This window comes from Mytilus edulis, chromosome 3 (assembly GCF_963676685.1).
Source record: "Mytilus edulis chromosome 3, xbMytEdul2.2, whole genome shotgun sequence".
Classification (NCBI taxonomy): domain Eukaryota; kingdom Metazoa; phylum Mollusca; class Bivalvia; order Mytilida; family Mytilidae; genus Mytilus; species Mytilus edulis.
The window spans coordinates 50,333,719-50,355,211 of record NC_092346.1 but is presented as its reverse complement, the minus strand read 5'-3'; the positions used below and the strand labels follow the sequence as shown (position 1 = coordinate 50,355,211).

Here is a 21,493-nt window from a genome sequence, read left to right as displayed (position 1 = left end):
TAGTATTATTTACAATTTTGGGATTTTCAAAGCAAAATCATGATTAAACTGTTCAACAAACAGGATGAGATAATGGACCATTAATCTCACTAATAGAAGCCTTAAAGGCTTCTGAAAACCTTAATGCAGGATCAAAAGATGAATCAAATTCAACTCCGACTGGACTATCATCAGCCATGGCACAAACTCCAAAAGGAGGTACATGCATACACAGTATCATTTCAGTAGTTCAGATCAAAATATAGAACTAAATCTTCATTAAAGTAAGCCTCTAATGGCAAAAATCACATATAGCAGCAGGTTTCTCTACAAACTCTGCTTGAGTTGAAGGCAGTAAAACTGTCTCAAACCTCATGATTCATACAGGTTCTTTACTACATTAATAATAATGAGTCAATGTATCAATATACATGCCTATCTTAAAACTCAACAGCACTTTCGTGAGAAACATTCACAAATCAAGTAGATTTTGAAGCTATACAAGTAGCACTAGATTTAAAAACTTACTTTTTACAGGTTCTGTTGCTTTGTCAATTATTTCCAATTGCCATGCCATTATGATCTTTTATAAAACTACTAGGTTTTATAACTGTTTAAGAAGAGGATTTATTCAAAATACCTCTTGTTTTCCTATTAAATTTATCATCTTTAATTTCTAAAACATCATTCTAAACATCTTGCAAAAACAATACATTTGCATAAACAAATTCAGCCATTGTAATACAAAAATGTGTACCTGTGCAGGTAAAACACGTGTAAATTGTGAAGAGTACTCACGACCTTCAGGTGAATAGAAATACTTTTAAATATCTACCTGTTTAACAAACAGGAGTATGAATTAAGTAACAAATGTGCCGTACATCGTAGTGTACTAAGGCAAAAACTTAATGAATATATAAAATTGTCATACATCGTAGACAATAAAATATTTAATTAATTTCCATGAACACTTGTCATACATCGTAGACAAGAAATTTTTAAATTCATTTCCATCAACACTTGTCATACATCGTAGACAATTGAGGAAGTATTATTTCTAAATAACAAAATAACATTAGAACTTGTCGTACATCGTAGACAAGTTAATGTAACTTTAGTAACTCTCTCCCAAATTTAAGATAAAAATAAAATAACTAAAAAGAATTCAAGTGAAGTGTTCACTTCACCCCTCTAGAAAAATAATGACAAGTTATTATGGAACAGGTGCTTATATACTAGGGTCAAGGTCACTGGCCAGCTATGGGTATAGTTTGTTTCTTTAAACAGAGATATTATATGTAAGCTTCACCCCTCATAGAGAAGTTAAGCTAATTCATTACTTGAGACCGAAGGCGAAATATGAATAAGAATAAATGAATCCACAGTATATCTTAAGGTCTTTTTTTGATTCTGTTATAGTGTCTTATCAATAAGTTCATTAATTTTCTAGAATCAAGGCAATTATCAACTCGAGCGAGCATCGTATAGACACATGGGACTGTCTATTGTTGTATATCATATATCAATTGACCTCTATAGATGTCTCAGTTTTTTTTGTGTCTTGGGTTGCTGCCTTATCTATATAGATGTAATATAATCCACATCTTTTCTTATTAGTATGTTCAAAGTTCTGGTTTCACTATTGTGTTCCTTCAGAACCTGTATACATAATGATGAAGAAAAAATATTCATTCTATCATTTAATGTTATATCTGGTGGATTTCCAAAATAAAGAGAATTGTAAGAAATTCTGACATTTTCAGTTTACGATGTATAAGTTATCTCTCTTGCAATGATCATATAAGTCTTAAATATTCAATCATTTATTGTAATTTATTTACAGAAGTTCAGATGTGTGAAATATCTTTAATCAATCAAATCAAATTATATCTTTCTTGGAACATCTCTAAGGTTTAAAGAAAAATATGAATGTTATTGAAAATAAAAGCTTTCTTAATCCCAGGTCATATCTCACTGAAAGGAAATAAGAACTGAGTAACACACGACAAGTTCTCCTGATTGCACATATCTCATCTGCTTCTTTAAAACTTTTTATACATTTCTTAAAGATTTGCAGGGTTCAGAGCACTTACAATGCAATTTTCCATATAATTAATTAATATTTCCAAGGGGCATATAACTCTTTGAGAAATAAGCATAACTCTTTGGTCGGGTTGTTGTCTCTGACATATTCCCCATTTCCATTTTCAATTTTAGACCATAAACAAGAGGCTGTCAGAGCGACAGCAAACCGGATTTATTCATATTTATTCGGGTCCTGGCATTTTTCAATATCACAAGAACCATAACTGATGAACGGTGAAAGTGAACATCTTCAATATCAGACTTGACCTCCATTTTGTCATAAGTAACAACATATTAAAATTTGAAAAGCTTTGGTTGAATGGTTCATGAGTAAATGCAATAACATGACTGGTAACACAATTTTTCAATCTTTCAAGAACCATAACTCCTGAACAGAAAAAAACCCAACCACCCGCCCGCCGTACATCCCCAAACCACTAACCGACATTTTTGTCACAAAAATCCAGTTGAATATACAGTCATATCATAAAACGACGGTGATTTAAAGTAAAGCGACCATCATTCAATCTAGCATATCATAAAAAATACTAGCAAGTATACCTTCTGAACATCCTTTTATGTATGTCTATGCTTATTCTGTCAATATGAGCAGTTCATAAGGAAGTCTGAAGTTCCAAGTTTAGTCCCATTATTTTTGTAAAATTGAAATTTAAATATTTTTAAAGCTTTCTTGTGGATTTGTATGTAAGGTTACTGACAAGCATATGACAAGATTAATACAGTAAAGGGAATTTGTTTCAACTATATCCTTTCCATTTTTAACATGTATCTATGTTTAGAAATCAATAAAAGATGTATAAAACAAAATTCTGGCTATCTATATCTACAATACAAATGATTGCATGACAATTTTCTTCCAAGTTTTTCCCCAAAAAAACACCTATTCAAAAAATTTCAAAACATGTTTTAAGTAAAGGCTTTAAAGATTAAACATCTTTGTACAATTTCCGTTTTAAATTTCTGTCCCTAATTATATCCTGACGACTTCTTGGTAGGTAAATTTGTTTCCACTTATTAAATAGGTATAAAATTTTCACTTTGAGCTATTATATACCTATGTAAAAGTTTCTCTTTTCAAAGGAAAGATGTGTATCTAAAGGATGGGTCAGCTGATGTATTCATTGGGCATGAAATTAACACAGAATTAACACATGTACAAACAAATCTAAACCAGAGATATAAATATTTTCACAATATCTTGATTATAAGTTTGGAGGTGGCTAAGATTGATTTATTGATCGCATATGACTAAAGTGGCAGAAAACTGAATCTATATAAAATGTACTTTTGTTTTTGTCTTGTACATGTACTTTATGTGCTGGAATAAGCATTTTTTCCCAGAATTTCCACTCTTAAATGTTCACACATGTATGTGTTTACCTCTAAAAAAATCAAGTGTAAATCTTTTTCCCACAAAATCATAAATTACAATTATCATTTTGACCTTTGAACTGTAACTAATTTCAATTGCAGTAAAAATGTAGTCTAATTGTCAGAAAATACAGAAAATGAAAATATTTTCAAAATGTGCTTCATATGCTACATTTTGTTTCTGAAGTGTAATGCAAGTTTATCAAATTATACAAAGGTTTAAAAAAAAGTTATTGATGTCTAAAAAAAACTTAAACCACAGATGAATCTTAATGTTGATGACATGGTGGCATTGATAAATTATAGGATTAATACTTGGTCTCGTCATTTGACTTTTGTGTCAAGTAAGGCCAAAAATATAACGGTAATTTCAAAAAGACTATAAAGCTCAGGGGAAGATCCAGCCAAAAAAAAAAGGGGGGTCCTTACCCAGGACAATTTGGGGGGGGGTTCCCACTGCATGTCCCCATTCAAATGCATTGATTGTCCAAAAAAAGGGGCGTTCCAACCCTCTGAAACCCCCTGGATCCGCCAATGAAGCTACAGTTTTCTTTGTAACTAGCTCTGACTTTTCAACTGCTCTTAGTTGCATAATGCATTGGGTTTACTCCTGTGAGTATAATTTTGCTAAAAAAATGAACATTATATATTAGAACCTTACAAAGCCTTTATAGCTAATATTTCAGTTATTGACTTCTCGGGAATAAAAACCTTTTGCTTGATAGAAATCTTGAAAAAATCTACATATATTTTCTATTCAAAAACCTAAACTAAAGGTTATTCTATTCCTTAGATGCCAAATACACTTATATCCAATGAAAAAGAGGATTATTGGTAAAATAAAAAATGTCCTAGACAATCATATTTCAAGCAGAGCTGTCAATATTTCTAAGTTTTAGAGAAATGCTGACCTATTTCTCCAAATGCTCTGATCTTTTTATTTAAACCAAAACCTCAAATCAGGTATTCAATATAAAGTGAAAAAAGTATTAAAGAACAGGTTAACTGGTCACATGTCAGAAGCCTGTAACTCAGCCATTGTCATTTATTGCTGTTGGTCATATTTTTTTTTCATTTATTGTTTTGTACATAAATCAAACTGTTAGTTATCTTGTTGAATTGTTTCATATATTCATTGATAAAATCCAAGAAAATGTCTATCAAAATTGAGTCATTATTAACATGACCATTAACCAAATTTTTTTTATCACAAACTTCACAAATGATGTGATAAGCTTTTGTCATATACTTGTTCACTTTTGATAATTATCTTTTTTTCAACATTGTCGTATTGTTAACAATAATATATAGGTATTTATTAAAATTCAGACTCAAATTAACTTACATTTTTAATTCACTATCAATCAGTTGTAAATTCAAAACCAAACCACAAAATAAAAACCAAAATATAATATTACAAAACAAAAAGCTCCATTTCAACAAATAAGAAAAAAATATAAAGATACAAATGTATAAATAAATAAGTTTTGTTATTTACCTGCTAGTTATTCTCGTGTTTTATGAAGAATGTTATACAGATGAACTGACAGTACAAGACTAAGGTTAAGTTAAGCGTGTAATGAAATTGGTGAAAATAGTATATACATCTGGTCTGACATAGGTATATAACATTGTACCTGTACACCGATATACTGCAATTAGCATTTTTTTACTTTATTGTTTTCCTATTTAATCTTGATGTTGATATAAATCTTTCAACAAAGTCTGATATTTCGAAAAAAAAATTATTTAGAGTTTATAATTATTTTTATAGTATCACAACCTCCTCAGCAAATGAAATGATGGGGTTAATATGTAACCTATCCCATGGATATTTTCAACAGCAATGCAATGGAGGAGTCACACCCCTATGGATACAGTAAATTACAAACAACTGTTCATTTAACCAGAAATAGAGTTCAGGAGGACAATATTTGTAAAACATAAAAATATAGTAAAATGTAGTTGCATATATCACAAGCACTTATCTAAGGTATATAGGACTTTTTTTCAGAGACAAGTGCCGGTGTAGCAAATATATCTGTAACTTCTAAAATAATTACGTCTGATTCAGTGATTGCAAGATAAAAATATACATTGAATTAAGACTAAAAAGCCAGAGTAATTTACCTTCTGTATATAAAGAGGTTTTAGTATTTGATCTTACTTAATTTGTAAACTGGTAGTAAACATTTCCAACATGATCAATACATTACATATTGTATTTGATGTTCTGTTAACAAAGAAGATCAGATTGATGATGTCATAATTACATACTAACTAACTAGCATTATTACTGCTGTAAAATGAGTGAAGTACATCAAAGTCATAAAAGTATAATTATAGAACTGTGATGAGAAAATCAACAAATAACAAGAAATGAAATAAAGAAACTGTCTGTTGTCAGCATGCTCAAATACATAACCCTTCTATATAAATGGGATAAGTTTTTAGTGACCTGCTAGCATATTTTATTCTGTTCACTTTTATAGTATGATTCTTTTCTGTTGTGATTTCTGAAAGTAGCATTATAAGTAAAATACAAATCCCTTATCAAGAATTTGATTAAGAGACAACCACCTGTACAATCTTCAACCTTGACTTTTGATCTAGTCACATTTCTACTGTCCTCAAAATCTATACAGTAGCATCCAGAAACCACATTTCTTCACCAATTTAAGTATGTTTTAATATGTATAACCTTGACCTAAGAAGTAGTGACTTAAATCTATAAATCATCATAGTTTTTCTTCTCATTATTTCTTACCCAACATATTGCACAAATTCTTGTCCTTTTATTGATACTATGACCGTGATCTATGACATAGTGACCGCAAATTCATAAGGGAAAAACTCCTTTTATATTTTGTGACCATTTATCTGGGTAAGGCTGCAATCTGATATAAAGATAGAATCCAGAACTAAAATGACTGAAAATTGGGTCAAAACTATATGTTCCCCCACCTTACTTTATAGTGTGCACGTTGTGTGTAATGAGACAAGAAAACAGGACAATTTCTGAATGAAATATATAGGGTAAGTTATTTTATGCCCAGTGTATCCCAAACTCTGTCTGTCAAACAAAATGTCAGACATAAAATCAGTTAGTCAGACAGAGAATTTTAGATTTTTTTCATTGAAGTTATAGGTGAAAACTTCAAATTTCTTTTTTGGTTAGATAAACCTTAAAAAAGTTTGGCACAGCCTGAAAGCCTATTTTCACATTATTTCGGAATTCACATTTAGCTGAAGAAAATTATTAAAAAAGATATTTTAGATAAATGTTATCATGGTTATCCAAATAGTACATGTTTGATGTATTACCAGAGGCAGATTTAGGGAGCCCTAGAGCCCATGCCCCCTATTATTGATCTACATATACATAGACTGTTTACATAGATATAGGAAGATGTGGTGTAAGTGCCAATGAGACAACTCTCCATCCAAATAACAATTTATGTATGTCCAACTCCTATAAAGTTGCATAGTAAGTTCCAAAACAAGAATCAATTGGTGTAACAATGGGCAGGATTAATTTCACTTATTCCATCAGACAAACTTGCATAAGTTGGCATTTACTTATCCGACACATTTTTTCTGTTACCAGACAACCTGACAAGCATTAATAATGAGTTAAGGCTGGTATAAGGATGGAAAAAAAATACTGACAAGCAATATAGGACAATAATTAAAATTGAGGTACTGTATATACACAGTAAATATTAATTCCTTTAAATACTCTGAAAAGTACATGTAACTAAGGAGATGTGTTATTGTTTCAAATGAGACAACTATAAACCAGAAACCAAAGGATGCAGATAATAGCTGTCAAGGGTATAACTGAAAACATTTTTTTTTATATAACTCAAATGATTACATGTCATTCCATAATAACTTGTAAAAGTTGATAAAAAGTAACCTAAAGCAGTTATCAATTTTGGCATTTTAAGGGGCATAGCTCCAGGAAATTTTGTGAATTAATAACTTGTTTTACTTACATATACATAATTATGTAGACATATACATAGGCGGATCCAAGGGTTGAGACCCCCCTTTTTTTGGCCGATTAATGCATTTTAATGGGGACATATAGTTGGAACCCAACCTTTGTCCTGAGTTGGGACCCCCCCCCCCCCTTTTTAAAATCTGTATACCATTTCACAGATCTTTTCAATTTGTTCAAGATAGTGATACCATTGATTATTCTTTATAATAATCATAATGTGTTTAAAAGATAACAAATAGTTTAAACTATTATTTACGTCTGGAAGGCGTCCCAGAAAAAAATAAAATAGCCTTGCCAGACGTCATAATTATTTGGACTAGTGTTAAACAGATGTTGTATATAGATGGGCATAAAGAGGGGGAATCTGTCGGAAGAACGCGAAATAACAATGGCATTTCGCGATGAACAAACTTAGTCTTGCACGTTGATCTTTTCACCGATTTTACAAAACACAGTGAATAACAAACCTTTTCCACTGCTGCACGTGAAATAAAGATGGCAAAACACGTTGCACTAAAATAACCCTTTTCCACTCTCTACTTTTTCGACTCTGAATAGCTATAGAGATTTATATGCATGTATACATGTATGGTTACTTTTCAGTTTTGTGATTGCAAAAAAATAAAACTTTGATGCAAGTGTCTGAGTAAGGTTTGATCAGAAAGAAAATGTTAACTGTTTTTAATAAACCAGTTTTCCTTGATAATATACTTACAGTTGATTTAGAACAATCGATCAGCACCATGTGTAAACTTATGAAAATCACTATCAAAAAGTTTTTATTGTACATATGGGAGACAACTCGTTTTTCTTTTGTAAGGACCAATAACGGAACAAACACGAAGAACTGGTCCACTTGAGTTTACAATTCACACAATTTTTATGTGTACTGACATGCTTCCTGGACGATTCCACAGTGATTTGTTAACATAAACAACAATTATCAAATTTGTGAAATGAACTAGTTTCTCTTCTATTGTAGACTTTTTAGTATTTACAAGTTTTAATTCCCGCCATTTTCCGGAGTTACACACTAACAACTATAAATCCCATGACCTGAGATAACCTGAACTTCGCTGAAGAACCACAAAAGCTGAAGAACTGTCGTAAAAATGATCAAGAAAGCAATTGCAGCAGTTGTTGGAATACTTATATTACAGTTTATTGTTAAAACTCTGTAAGATTGTACATAATCGAAAGGTTCAATGGTTGACAATATGTGACCAAGTACAAAATACATGATCAGTTGATGTCGTGACAGTTCATAATTTAGTTGCTTAAGGTTCATCATAACAAATGGACAAATATGGCTGTACTTTCACACAAAAAACTACTCTGTGGACTTGCTTGTGCAGTTTGGAAAGTTTTAAGGCCTGGCACCCACTAAATCTATTTTGCATTTCAGAACATATATATTAACTGTTAAATCGGAGACATGTATACTGTATTTGTATGTCTCTGGTTAAATATACTGTTCAAGATTTCAGAAAGATAAAATATATCTTTTTTGGATTTTAATGGGCCTTTTTTTTTTCGTTCCTGCATAAGGTTTAAAAATAAACTAAGTTGGGATACAACTTTGAGATGCTCCCTCTCAGGTAACAACTGGTTTCTCCCTTATGAAACTGAATTGTTTGCAGGAACACAGAAAATAGTGTTTGCAGATGTTTTCCGCTAGCTGCAAACTTCCGGCAAACATTGCAGCTTTTTGCTGCAAGACTGCGGCAAGTTTGCAGAAACATTAATGTTTGCCATAAGATTGCCAGAAATGTTAAAATAATAAAGAACGTTTGCCGCAAGATTGCAGAAAACTTTGACCATTCTATTTGTTTGCCGCAAGATTGCAGAAAACTTTGACCATTCTATATGTTGGCCAGAACATTGCAGGAATTACACAATACTGACTGGGTATGCTAAGTTGGCACTTCCTGGATGCTAACAATTTGAAATTGTGGCTAGGTCATGATGGTTGTGTTTGGAAATGTATTTCACATATAAGAGATCAAGTAGGCGTTTTGGTTAAATAATATAGGATAATCAGTATGTAATTTTGTAAGTACAAATAATTCATACAACTGCATGTTTTAATAAAATATTTAATGTTATCATCATACATAATTAAGTAAGCAACTATATATACATGTATGTGTGACTGAAAAACTTAAGCTATTATAAGTTTAAATTTTGTAACTTAAGTACTGCACCATCAAGACCATGTTTAGTAAACTTAAGTCAAATTCTGTAATGCAATTATCACCAAGCTTTATCATATGATCATGTTTATACTCAAGACACATTTGAGATTTATCCTTTTTCATTTTTTAATACTGGTATATTATGTCATTTGAGAATGACCCCTGCCCCCTTTTTCAAAACTCAAATGCATGTATGTATTTCCTTAAAAATTATGAGTTTGCAAGAGTTCTTTCAATGACTGTTTGTGTAATAGGGTTCTTGGACAGAATAAAATGATTCGTCAAGTTTAAGATGCTTTATTCATACGACATAAATAAATCAACCCTGATTAATATGGAATAAGTGTCCAGAATATTTAACTATATAACTATTTTAAATATGGCTGCTACATGTAAAGCTTTCTCTCAAGGTATATCAAAAAGAGTGGCAAAAACTATGAACTCAATGACTGTGACCAATAGTAGACAAGATAATCTGACACATGACTGACTGACTAATGAACCAGAAAAATAGAGTAGAACTGTACTAAGAAGAAATAAGAGAATAGAAGAATTGATGAACTCTTAATAAACATATAATAAAACTACTAATTAATATTAATTATTCTAAAAGAAAATAAATATTAATGCTAAACACTCTACCACATTTGTATAAAGATAGGAATTGACTAAAATATTAAAAATGTTGCTGTGTAATTTGAACATGTTGAAAGAGATAAATTGAATGTGTCTACACACATGACATTGGTATATGTGTAGTTCCTGCAAGTTTGTCGCATGTTTGCAACAAACAATTAACGCAAGCTTGCGGCAAATCTAATTTGCATAATTATGTTTGCAGCAAGCTTGCCGCAAACTTCCTTTGCATGGTAAAATGGTTGCGGCAAGTTTGCAGCAAACGTTTGCTGCAAGCTTGCAGCAATGTTTGCTGCAAACTAGCGGCAACTGTTTGCCTCAGGGCTTATTTTTTGGTAAGGGGAGCTATTGTATTAATGATTGTCCTTAATTGACATGGACAATAGTAGGACGATAGATATCTACACATAGATCTATAGGTGAATTAGAGGTAGTAATTGAGTGGACAGTATCAAATGCAATTCAGGTGTTTGTTTATTTTTAGGGAAATAAAATACCCATCAAATTCCAAAAAGGATTTTATCTTTCTGAAACACAAAATCATATGCATTTAACTTTTAAAGTGGATGCCAGGCCTTAAAACTTTCCAAACTGCACAGGTAAGTCTGTTCACAGAGCAGTTTTTGAGGTGAAAATACGTCCATATTTGCTCATTTGTTATGATGAACCTTTAATCAACTTTATTTGGTCTTAATAAATGTTTGTCTCATTTGCAGCATACCATAATTCTCAATTTTTTATAATAACATTTTTTCACTACACCTTTTACCCATAGGGACTTGAGTTAAGGTCAGATATATAGCGCCGATTATTCTTCTACATGCATTTTAATAAAAAAAAAAAACTACCCAACATTGTGTTTTAAGGGAAAATCAAGGTACAAATTTTTGTAAATATAAGCAGTTTTTCTTCAAAGAAAATAATCAGAATAAATGAATTGTGACTTTTTGTCCTGTGACTTTTTGTCCTGTGACTTTCTGTCCTACATTCAATATTTATGTACATGTAGTAGTGTAACATCAAAAAATAAGTACCCATAAGCCTTTTGAATTTATTGAATAAATGTGTATTTAAATTCTCCCTCGCCCTGCTCGTCCGAATTTAAAGTATTTAATATCTAAATTCAGTAGGCTATAAACAAAACAAACACAGATATAGGATTATTTGCTCGCAGTAACATATCATTTTCATTTGCGATACAATATTTTATTTTACTTTCTTGTACATATTTCTTCGATTCAAACCACTGACATATAAATCCTTGACATATAACATTGTTTCTCATTCGCATCTTTTCTTTTTCCTGGGTTAATACCTCCAACGCCTGTACGTATGTAATAAACATAGCAGCAACTGTCAATATACCAATGTGACCAACTTCAATTCGACGCAACTGCGAGCACCTTCAATAATATTACATTTAAATGCCAAACTTTATATAGTACCATTAAATCCCACCCGTAGAAACCGCCAAAACTTTCCTCGTGCATTATACACCCGACATCAAACTCTATAAATAGTACATACTGTTGCAGAACTAGTTATACTAGTTCCCATCTATAAATAATTACCACTAATAGCAAACGGGAAAACACCAATTTCAAACGAAATAAAATATATGTAGTATGTACTACATCTGAACATGCTGAAACATGTATCTTTTATGGTTGATATCTCGCAGTCACCTTTTAAAATGATAACTTTTAAAACTTCCCTCTTTGTATATATTTTTTTTGTTTGTTTCAGACATACCTTGGAAATTTTAAAGTATGTGTATAACCATACACCAGGACCCTGTAGAATTGTTCCTGGACAAGGTAATGATCTTAAGTTTTCTATGTTGTGTCTTGTGTACTATTATATGTCTGTTTGTCTTTTTCTTTATAAGCCATGGCGTTGTCAGTTTATTTTCGATCTATCAGTATGAGTTTGAATGTCCTTCTGGTATCTTTCACCCTTCTTTTATGACCTAAATTAATACCATTATGGCTTTTTAGATTGAAAAGCTTACTATTGCAAATGGGAGGCTGAGTATTTGTGTGACTTAGTGAATGAATTTATAAAGACTCATTCCTTGTAACATGGCTCATCATCTTGCAGTGTTTTAAAAAACTGCCGAATAGTCTAATACCAAAAAGAGAAAACACAAAACAATTAGTATTTGATTTTCTACATATTTTAAAAGATATCTATTAGGAATGAAAGTGAGCTTTTGAATCCATGGTACAGCAAAATTGAAGTTTTGTTGCTTTAGGTGGCAGTTATAACATATATTTTTACTATTATATTTATTATATTTGATTACAGGAATTGGATATGAGGACATGGAGACATTACCTAATGGTTTAACTCTTATAACATCAGTAAGTATAGAATTGTCCTGAGTTATTGCCCTTGGTTTAAATGGCTTACAGGTATTGGATATGAGGACATGGAGACATTACCTAATGGTTTAACTCTTATTACATCAGTAAGTATAGAATTGTCCTGAGTTATTGCCCTTGGTTTAAATGGATTACAGGTATTGGATATGAGGACATGGGGACATTACCTAATGGTTTAACTCTTATTACATCAGTAGGTATAGTATTGCTCTGAGTTATTGCCCTTGGTTATTATATGAAATAAGACATGCCAGGAGACATTACCTAATGGTATAACACTTATTACATCAGTAGGTATAGTATTGCTCTGAGTTATTGCCCTTGGTTATTATATGAAATAAGACATGGGGACATTACCTAATGGTATAACACTTATTACATCAGTAGGTATAGTATTGCTCTGAGTTATTGCCCTTGGTTATTATATGAAATAAGACATGGGGACATTACCTAATGGTATAACACTTATTACATCAGTATGTATAGTATTGCTCTGAGTTATTGCCCTTGGTTATTATATGAAATAAGACATGGGGACATTACCTAATGGTATAACACTTATAACATCAGTATGTATAGAATTGTCCTGAGTTATTGCCCTTGGTTCACTTATATTAATGACTGAAAATATCAAGGGGAACAAGTCTTACAGTGAGGTAATTTTTAGGGTCTTTTACCAGAATGATGCCTGTTATTGAGATCTATTGTACCTTTAATGGACAGTGCAATTGGATTGATCTATATAAATTATGGAGATAATATAAGGATGTGGTATAATTTATAATTGCAAACTCTCAATCATTGACCAAATTACATGTAGTTAACTCAGTCACTATGAACACCATCTTGAAGATTGTAATGAGTACTACATGTAACATCTTCCATAGTCAAACACCAATGAGTACTACATGTAACATCTTCCATAGTCAAACACCAAATGACATATCATGTTTATGAATTTGATATGAGATATATGTTTGTATGTTTTGTATTGTCTTGGTATCAATCCTGTAATTTTGGATTTCAAACCAATATAAAATTACTTACTTACTTACTTACTTATCATTATCAATTTTTTTGACTGTATCAAATTGATACTGTGGATTCATATATTTTCGTTTGGATACTAATTTTTGTGGATATTGTTGATACAGCGGAACCTTGAATTTAAATGTTCAACAATTACAAATTTTCTAAAGGAATGTATGCAGACTTTGCTAAAACCACGAATTTGAATATCCACGAATATGCAAGTTTCCCACAATCCAAGAAAATTGGTTACAGGTACCCACAAAAATAAATAAATCCACATTATGTAAGTTTCCCTCACTCCAAGAAAATTGGTACCCACAAAAATAAATAAATCCAAGGTGTGTCCATTTTAAATAGAAATTAATAATAATGTATGAACAGTAAGTACTTTTTCTACAAGGATTTTTTGTTTTAGGGTCTTGTTATGCCCTCAGCTTCTCCTACAGTTCATGCATACCACAAGAAGCACAATAGAAAAGGACGAATATATTTGTTTGATTTTAATCATCCAGATAAAGGCATAGAAGAACTAACTATTGTTGGAGACCAGTTCAACCAGTCTGATTTTGGTCCACATGGCATTAGTTTGTGGAAAGACAATAAAGGTAATGTTTGTGAACCAAAAAGTTCTGATCACTTTGTTTAAATTTATTTTAAAATCTTTAAAAAATACAGATTTTTATTTCAATATATTGAAAGTAGTCTTATAACAAAAATGTATAACCACTAACTTATTATCAAAATTTTGTATTCTATGAATCAACAGTATCTTTGTATTAAAAGTGTTTGCTATTATCACATTATATTTAGAAGTTACTATATTGTATTATTACTCTCATGGGACAATTCAACTACTTTGTAGGGTAAATAACACAATTATATAGAAAAAGACATCTAGAGGTCAACTTGTAGTCTTTAATGGCAGACTAGCATGTGTACCAGATGACAATTTAATTATTTATATTTGTATTTTTTAAGATAAAGTTACAGTAATGGTGGTTAACCATGGATCCAAAGGGGATAGCCTAGAAAAGTTCCTGTTCATAGCTAAAGATAAACAGCTGAAGCATGTCCAGACTTACAGAGACCCAAACATACACTAGTAAGTGTTAAAGACACTTAGCAATTAAAAAAATTATGAGGTGAAACTATTTGTAAATTTAGTTTGTTTTTCAATCTTTTGAAAATTTAAAACAGGAAATGTGTTTAAAAAAAAGCTATATTTAAAAAACCAATTTTCCCATTATAAAAGAAAAAGGAGATGTGGTATGATGGCCAATGAAACAACTATCCACCACAAAGAATTTTACAGGGTTTAACATATTTGCTAATTTTAAACCCTCCCCCTTACCTGGATCAGTGGTGTAACAGTACATGTACAACATAAGAACAGACTATCAGTTGAAGAAAAAAAGACAAAATACAAATCTGAAAGTACTTACAGTAAATGACAGCAAGTTCAAATCCAAATACCATACAACTAATAAATAATCATGTTCTCTCAGACTAAAGTGTGTCTGTATTGAATTATTTCTCAATTTACTTGTAGAATGTAGATTTATGGTTTTTGATTGACTTTCATTTCAGTTTAAATGATGTAGCAATGGACAGTGAAAATAGTTTTTACTTCACCAATTATGCCTACTATAAGAATGGACTTCTTCACCTATTAGAGATGGTCCTACCATTAGCCTATGGAAATATAATGTATTATGATGGGAAAGCATACCACAAACAATATGAAGGCTTTGTTACAACAAATGGTCTGATGTTATCACGTGATCAGAAGTAAGAACAAAACTCTTGCCACTTCTTCCTTATATGATAGCATTTTTAGCACTGTTTTGTACTAGCTTATTATTGACCAAGTGAATTAATTGCAGATGTCAACGGTATGGAATGAAAAATCCTCTCTTTTGTCGTAAATATTAGTATGGAGTTTAATATATTTATTTTTAAACACAAAAAAAATCCATAGTAAAATGCCCCCTACATGGTCTCTAGGTAGATATCATCAGAATTTCATTATCACAATTACTGGTAGCACTTTAGTAGATATACGATTGCAGGAAAATAATATTCCAGGTTGTACAAGATCACAAACATAAACTATAGTGTTCTTAAGTACCTGTAAAAAGACTGAACACAGTGCTTTATTGATATGTCAAATATGAATTGTTGCAAATATGTAAAACTTTTAATTTTGATTATTTTTATGCCCCATATATGGGCATTTTGTATAATCCACTTCACAGTGATTTAATTTTGCAATTTTCTTAATTACTTGATGTAGTACTATAGTGTAATAAATTTATTACACTATAGTACTACATCAAGTAATTAAGAAAATTGCAGAATTAAATCACTGTGAAGTGGATTATAAAGTCCTAGACTTAAAGATAGCTTGAAGTAGATATATAGATTTATTTACAGGCTTACAGACCTTTGGCATCTCCACTCTTTTTCAGATATTTGTACATGGCAGAGCCAGTCCCAAAGAAATTCCATACTTTTAAAAGACAGAAAAATGGAACAGTTAAAAGATACCAGGTATTACAGTTTTATTTTTATTCTCCCAAAGTCAATTTGTTATTATAATTAATAATGTAGAAATGTTTGCTGATTTGGTCCAGTTGGTACATAAATTCCCTTTATAATTTTTGTGAATGATTCTAACACTGTAAAAAATAAAGTGGATAGAGCCTCTGGGAACCTTCTCTTGCCGTAATAAACATAGACATACATCAAGGGGGTTCGAAAGGAAGTCTTTCCAATGACTGCTATTTTAACTAAAGTAGAACTTAAAACTGTGGCCTTTAAAAAAGCCTTGTTTGAATTTATATTGTTGAAATGGTTAAATGATGGCAGTGGAACTATTTTAAAATTTTGATAGGTCTGTTTATAGTTCCTGTCTTTAAGGGGGTATCCAACTCTTTGACTGAAATTTGATCTATACAATTACCAGAAATAATTTGGTTGGATATAAAGCAATTTGACGAACACTAATTTTGATTGTTGAAAAGCTTGATTTCTCCTTAATATTAATAGTGAGTGATTAAAACACTCAGCTGATTTTAAGGAGTTTACTCCCTTATATGTTCTGTACCCCCTTAATTCGATTGTGTGATGCATGTGTTAGTTGTACACTGCACAGTACAAAAACATTTTTAACATTTTAATGTTATCACACATAAATACATGAATAAACGATAAAGTATTTATTTCAGGAATTTGATGTAAAAACAGGAATAGACAATCCCACTTTGGATAAAGATGGTAATGTGCTGCTAGGTGCTCATCCTATAGCATGGCAAGCCTTAAAACATTTAGATGATCCAGAAAGTCCAGCTCCTTCACAGGTAATGTAAAATGTGTGAAGCCACTAAGAAGTTGATGAATTCTTTTTATCTTGATGTTCAATTGATTTTCATGAAAAAGGTTGACCCATCTGGATGGCCATTTTTTTCAGGATATATATAATTGATATTATTAAAAGTAGATGTGAAGTTAAATTCAAGTAGAATCTTGATTGCACAAAAAAGCAAACACAACATACAATCTCTATCAAAAGACAATTGTCCATGCAATATGTCAAGCTTTTAATCACCAAAAGTCTTAAAGAGTAGTGAATAAATTTAACAGAGACTATCAAGTGACAAAAACAGTTTGCAATATGATAAATAAAGAATGTGTTGATAGTACATGGGTGCCCCACTCACTATCATTTTCTATGTTCAGTAGACCTTGAAATTGGGTTCAAAACTCTAATTTGGCATTTAAATTAGAAAGATCATATTATAGGGAACATGTGTTCTAAGTTTTAAGTTGATTGGACTTCAACTTCATCAAAAACTACCTTGACCAAAAAGTTTAACCTGAAGGGAGACAGATGAACAAACAGACAGAGAGATGAACGGAAGGACAAACGGATACACAGACCAGAAAACAAAATGCCCATAACTGGGGCATAAAAAAGATTTAAATATAGCAAAAGACAACAACTGACCAGGTTTCTGACTTGGAACAAACACATGTACATATGATGGAGTTCAACTATTTTTTTTTAGAAATAAAAAAAAACCTTTAAGTTTGGATCAGTTGATTGACAAATGGTACATAGAACTTAGAGATAAAATACCAGTATTATGGGCAAAAAAAGACCTACTAGTAAAACTACTAATTTATATTATGTCAAAGATTGAAAGAATGTTCACTGTTATTAAAAACAAGATCAAATTATTTAAATATCTTGAAAACCTCAACAAAGAAACATTTGAGAAAATGTAAGAGGCAACATACTCAAAATTGATTTCCCACCTATCTATTTCCACCAAAATGATCAAATGACTCCTTAAAAGAGTTATTGCCCTTAAATGACCATTTTTGACTAATTTTCTAGTCTTGAAATTTATAATAGATAGGCAGAACTTGTAAACAGCATTTTAAACAGGAAATAAAAAAGAAGCACTTTCTTAATTGCTGTTTCTTAATCTCAGTATCACAATAAGGCCTTCTACACATAGCAAAATGTTTTTGTCACAGAAGGTTTAAAAAAACCTCAGCATCTGTCTAAGCTTAGTTCTTTGCTAGAGCCTGTTAACAACAAAAATGACAGGTTTTAAAACACAACACAAAAATCAAAGAGTTTTCTTTATTGCTATTCTGAATATTAATGTTACAGCAGGTTTAAGACCTTCCCTACCATCTATTAAGCTGAATTCTTTGCAAGCTTTTGGTTTTTGATGTGTTTTGTCATTTGATTTTGCCATGATAAGGGACTTTCCTATTTGATTTGTCCCTGAGTTCAGTATTTTTATTGGATTTTACTTTTTGATAAAGCTACACTTGTGCATTGAATCCTTTAGAATTTTATACTTTTGAAAACTTATATTACTTTTTTGCTTACAGGTCATTAAACTTCACATGAAAGATGGAGTTGTGACTAAGATGACAGAAGTTTTAAGTGATGATGGTCAAATGCTGAGTGCATCTACAGTGGCCTCATTGTATAAGGACGCTATGTTGGTAGGAACAGTCCAACATAAGTTATTGTATTGTGAAGTACGTTGGATGGATTGATTGTAATGCTTTGTTTTCCCTGCAGCTAATGAATACAAAGAAGTCCTACTATATGGAATATGTTCATGTAGGTAATTGAATGACTGTTACCTGTATGTTGTGAAGAAATATATCTGCTTTTATTGTGTTTTTTGGAAAGCCATGAAAAGCATATTATCAGTTTGAGGACCAGATTTATATTAATTGTAAAAATTCAGAAATAGGTCTATTTTTATTTGCATAGACCTGCAACAGCAATGCCTTTTTTCATTCAATGAGAGCATATTAAGGTTGTTTTTATTTCACCAAGGACCACATTTTGCAAAGTCTATAGAAAACTTAACTTTCAAAGTACGAAGTTGAAGAGCATTGAGGACAGGGGTCAAATTAGCACTGGTCCGGTGGTCTGAGACCAGTAGATTTTGTCAGCTGTTGGTCCAGCAGACCAGTAGAAATTTGCAGATAAAAATTACTGATTGCTTCACAATCTCGGTTTGTTTACAAAACAATTTACTTGCGACATCAAATACGGGGATACTAAGTATCACTGTTGATAAAGTTGTCAAATGCATGTCATTTTTGCAGGACCAGTAGATTTGGAGCCGGACCAGTAGATTTTTAGTCCACTGGTCCATCTGGCCAGTGCACAAAAAAGCTTAAATTCGACCCCTGATTGAGGACCAATATTCCTAAAAGTGTTGCCAAATATAGCTAAGGTAATCTATTCCTGAAGTAGAAAAGCCTTAGTATTTCAAAAATTCAAAATTTTGTTAACAGTTAATTTTTAAGTATGAACATATCAATGATACACACCATGAGACAATGTACATCGTACAGTGTGACAGATGTTACGATAAACATATGAAAATAACATTAATTTATATTAAAAGAGAAAAAAATAAACATTGACAAATGAATAAACATATAGAATGTTGAGCTAGTATAAAATTTAATGTCAAACCAATGTTTTCAAATTATTTGATATTGAAATATGATAGTAACTTCCAATATTGCAGATTTTAAAAGTTTTTTTACATTTCAATATAATAGGATTCCAATATTTATTATGTGTATTGACTGTTATGTGAATTGTCATGTTTGTGAGAGAAAAAAGTGTTGTGAACAATGAATTATGAAGGAAATGTTTGATACATGTATAAATATATTTTATATTATACTTGACAAAAAAATTAACAACCTATCATGCAGTGCTCACAAGCACTTAGTTTTAAAATTTATAGAAGTTTTGTAAAAGGATTTTTATGATTTGTATGAAGATAAATCACAATTTGTTGTCCATTTATATTTGTGTTTGCAGTTGCACTTTGTAACTCAGCAGTGAACAGTACTTTTCCCTCCATGTAAATGATTGCCATGACTAGTTACTCTTGTTTTATTTCTTAAGGTTGGAAATCCTACAAATTATATTTATTGCAAATTATACCTTTCCCTCCATGTAAATGTTTGCCATGACTAGTTACTTTTGTTTTATTTCTTAAGGTTGGAAATCCTACAAATTTTATTTATTGCAAATTGTACTTTTCCCTCCATGTAAATGTTTGCCATGACTAGTTACTCTTGTTTTATTTCTTAAGGTTGGAAATCCTACAAATTTTATTTATTGCAAATTGTTTTTTTTTTTTCTTAAAAAAGGATAGATTTCGATAATATTAAATATAAAGGATTTCGATCAAGATTTTTGTGTTGTATTTATAGATTGTTAACAGTCAAAACTTAGCCCTATTTACATATTTTGTAATTCAAATATTTTATTCCTTAAATATAGTTATAAGTTTAATTCGTATTCATATTGCAATTGATGCTGTCAGAGAGTAAATCAAATCCTGAAATTCTTGCTCTTCTGTAGTGTGAAAACTTTGATTGATTTCTAGTAATTTGTGTTTGATGTATATATTTTATACTGCCTTTTGATAAATGTGCTTTACATTGTTTTTCATTAAGAATCAAAATGATTCAAATGATTGTTTTCCTTAGTGCTGTTTTCATTTATATGATAATAATTTTAGTTTTAGAAATGACCTTGAATTGTTATTGATGTGAACATATTGTTGTGATAAATATTAAGAGTTACATTTTATGTATTTATTAAAATATGTAATACATCTATATATATTTGTGAATTAAAAATCTTTTGAAATACTTTTCATTGTAATTGAGTGAAAATGCCTCCATTTCAGTTTTCAGGATTAGTTTTATTTCACAGAATATTCATGATTGAGCAATAGTTTTTAAAAGTGTTTGCATTCATTATAGTGATAGGAATATGTCCATAGTTATCAAAGGTATTGCTGGTACCAGACTTATAATTTGATATGTCAGACACAGGTTTCATCTGCATAAGACTCATCAGTGACGCTCAGATCAAAATTGTTAGAAAGACATCTGATATGTCATATAAGAGAGTTTGGATTGGGTTTCTTCCTTTCTGTATTTTTTTTTGGGTGATTTTTTCTCTCTATCTTTAAAAAAAATATTTTACTATGAAATTTATAAAAAAAATTTCTGGCATCCATTGTTGATTGTTAACTTTTACATAAATCTTCTCTGAAATTACAAAGCCAAATTAAACCAAACATGGCCACAAACATCATCATGACCATTGGGGTATCTATTTTAAAAAAAAAATGTGTCTGATGACACCGCCTGGCAACTAACATGGCTGTCATGGCTGAAAATAGAACATAGGGGTAAAATACAAGTTTTGT

At 30.9% G+C, this 21,493-nt stretch overlaps 2 protein-coding genes across 12 annotated transcripts in view; one reads left to right on the top strand and one right to left on the bottom strand.

The window, feature by feature from the left end:
- The window catches only part of LOC139516734 (protein sprint-like), a 54,965-nt gene extending 46,665 nt beyond the window's left edge, over nucleotides 1-8,300 (bottom strand). For 2 of the 8 annotated variants that reach the window (XM_071307000.1, XM_071307006.1), the window contains exon 1: nucleotides 8,178-8,300. The gene's annotated coding sequence lies outside the window, so the exon portion shown is untranslated. The remainder of the gene's footprint in view (nucleotides 1-8,177) is intronic. The other 6 variants (XM_071307003.1, XM_071307007.1, XM_071307005.1 and 3 more) reach the window with 5 other exon arrangements.
- Nucleotides 8,301-8,307: 7 nt separating this feature from the next.
- On the top strand, nucleotides 8,308-20,934 carry LOC139516735 (serum paraoxonase/arylesterase 1-like). Of its 4 annotated transcripts, none has more exons than XM_071307013.1 (9): nucleotides 8,308-8,639; nucleotides 12,040-12,110; nucleotides 12,708-12,763; nucleotides 14,125-14,314; nucleotides 14,688-14,811; nucleotides 15,297-15,497; nucleotides 16,178-16,259; nucleotides 16,937-17,068; nucleotides 18,618-20,934. In XM_071307013.1, exons 1-9 carry the CDS (start codon nucleotides 8,575-8,577, stop codon nucleotides 18,786-18,788), a joined length of 1,092 nt encoding a protein of 363 aa, XP_071163114.1. In that variant the 5' UTR covers nucleotides 8,308-8,574; the 3' UTR covers nucleotides 18,789-20,934. The 4 variants fall into 4 exon arrangements, with proteins under 4 accessions (XP_071163114.1, XP_071163113.1, XP_071163117.1 ...); XM_071307012.1 differs by lacking the exon at nucleotides 12,708-12,763 and adding an exon at nucleotides 12,601-12,656 and having other exon boundaries at nucleotides 8,501-8,639; XM_071307016.1 differs by lacking the exons at nucleotides 8,308-8,639; nucleotides 12,040-12,110; nucleotides 12,708-12,763 and adding an exon at nucleotides 12,813-12,870.
- The last annotated feature ends 559 nt before the right edge of the window (nucleotides 20,935-21,493 follow it).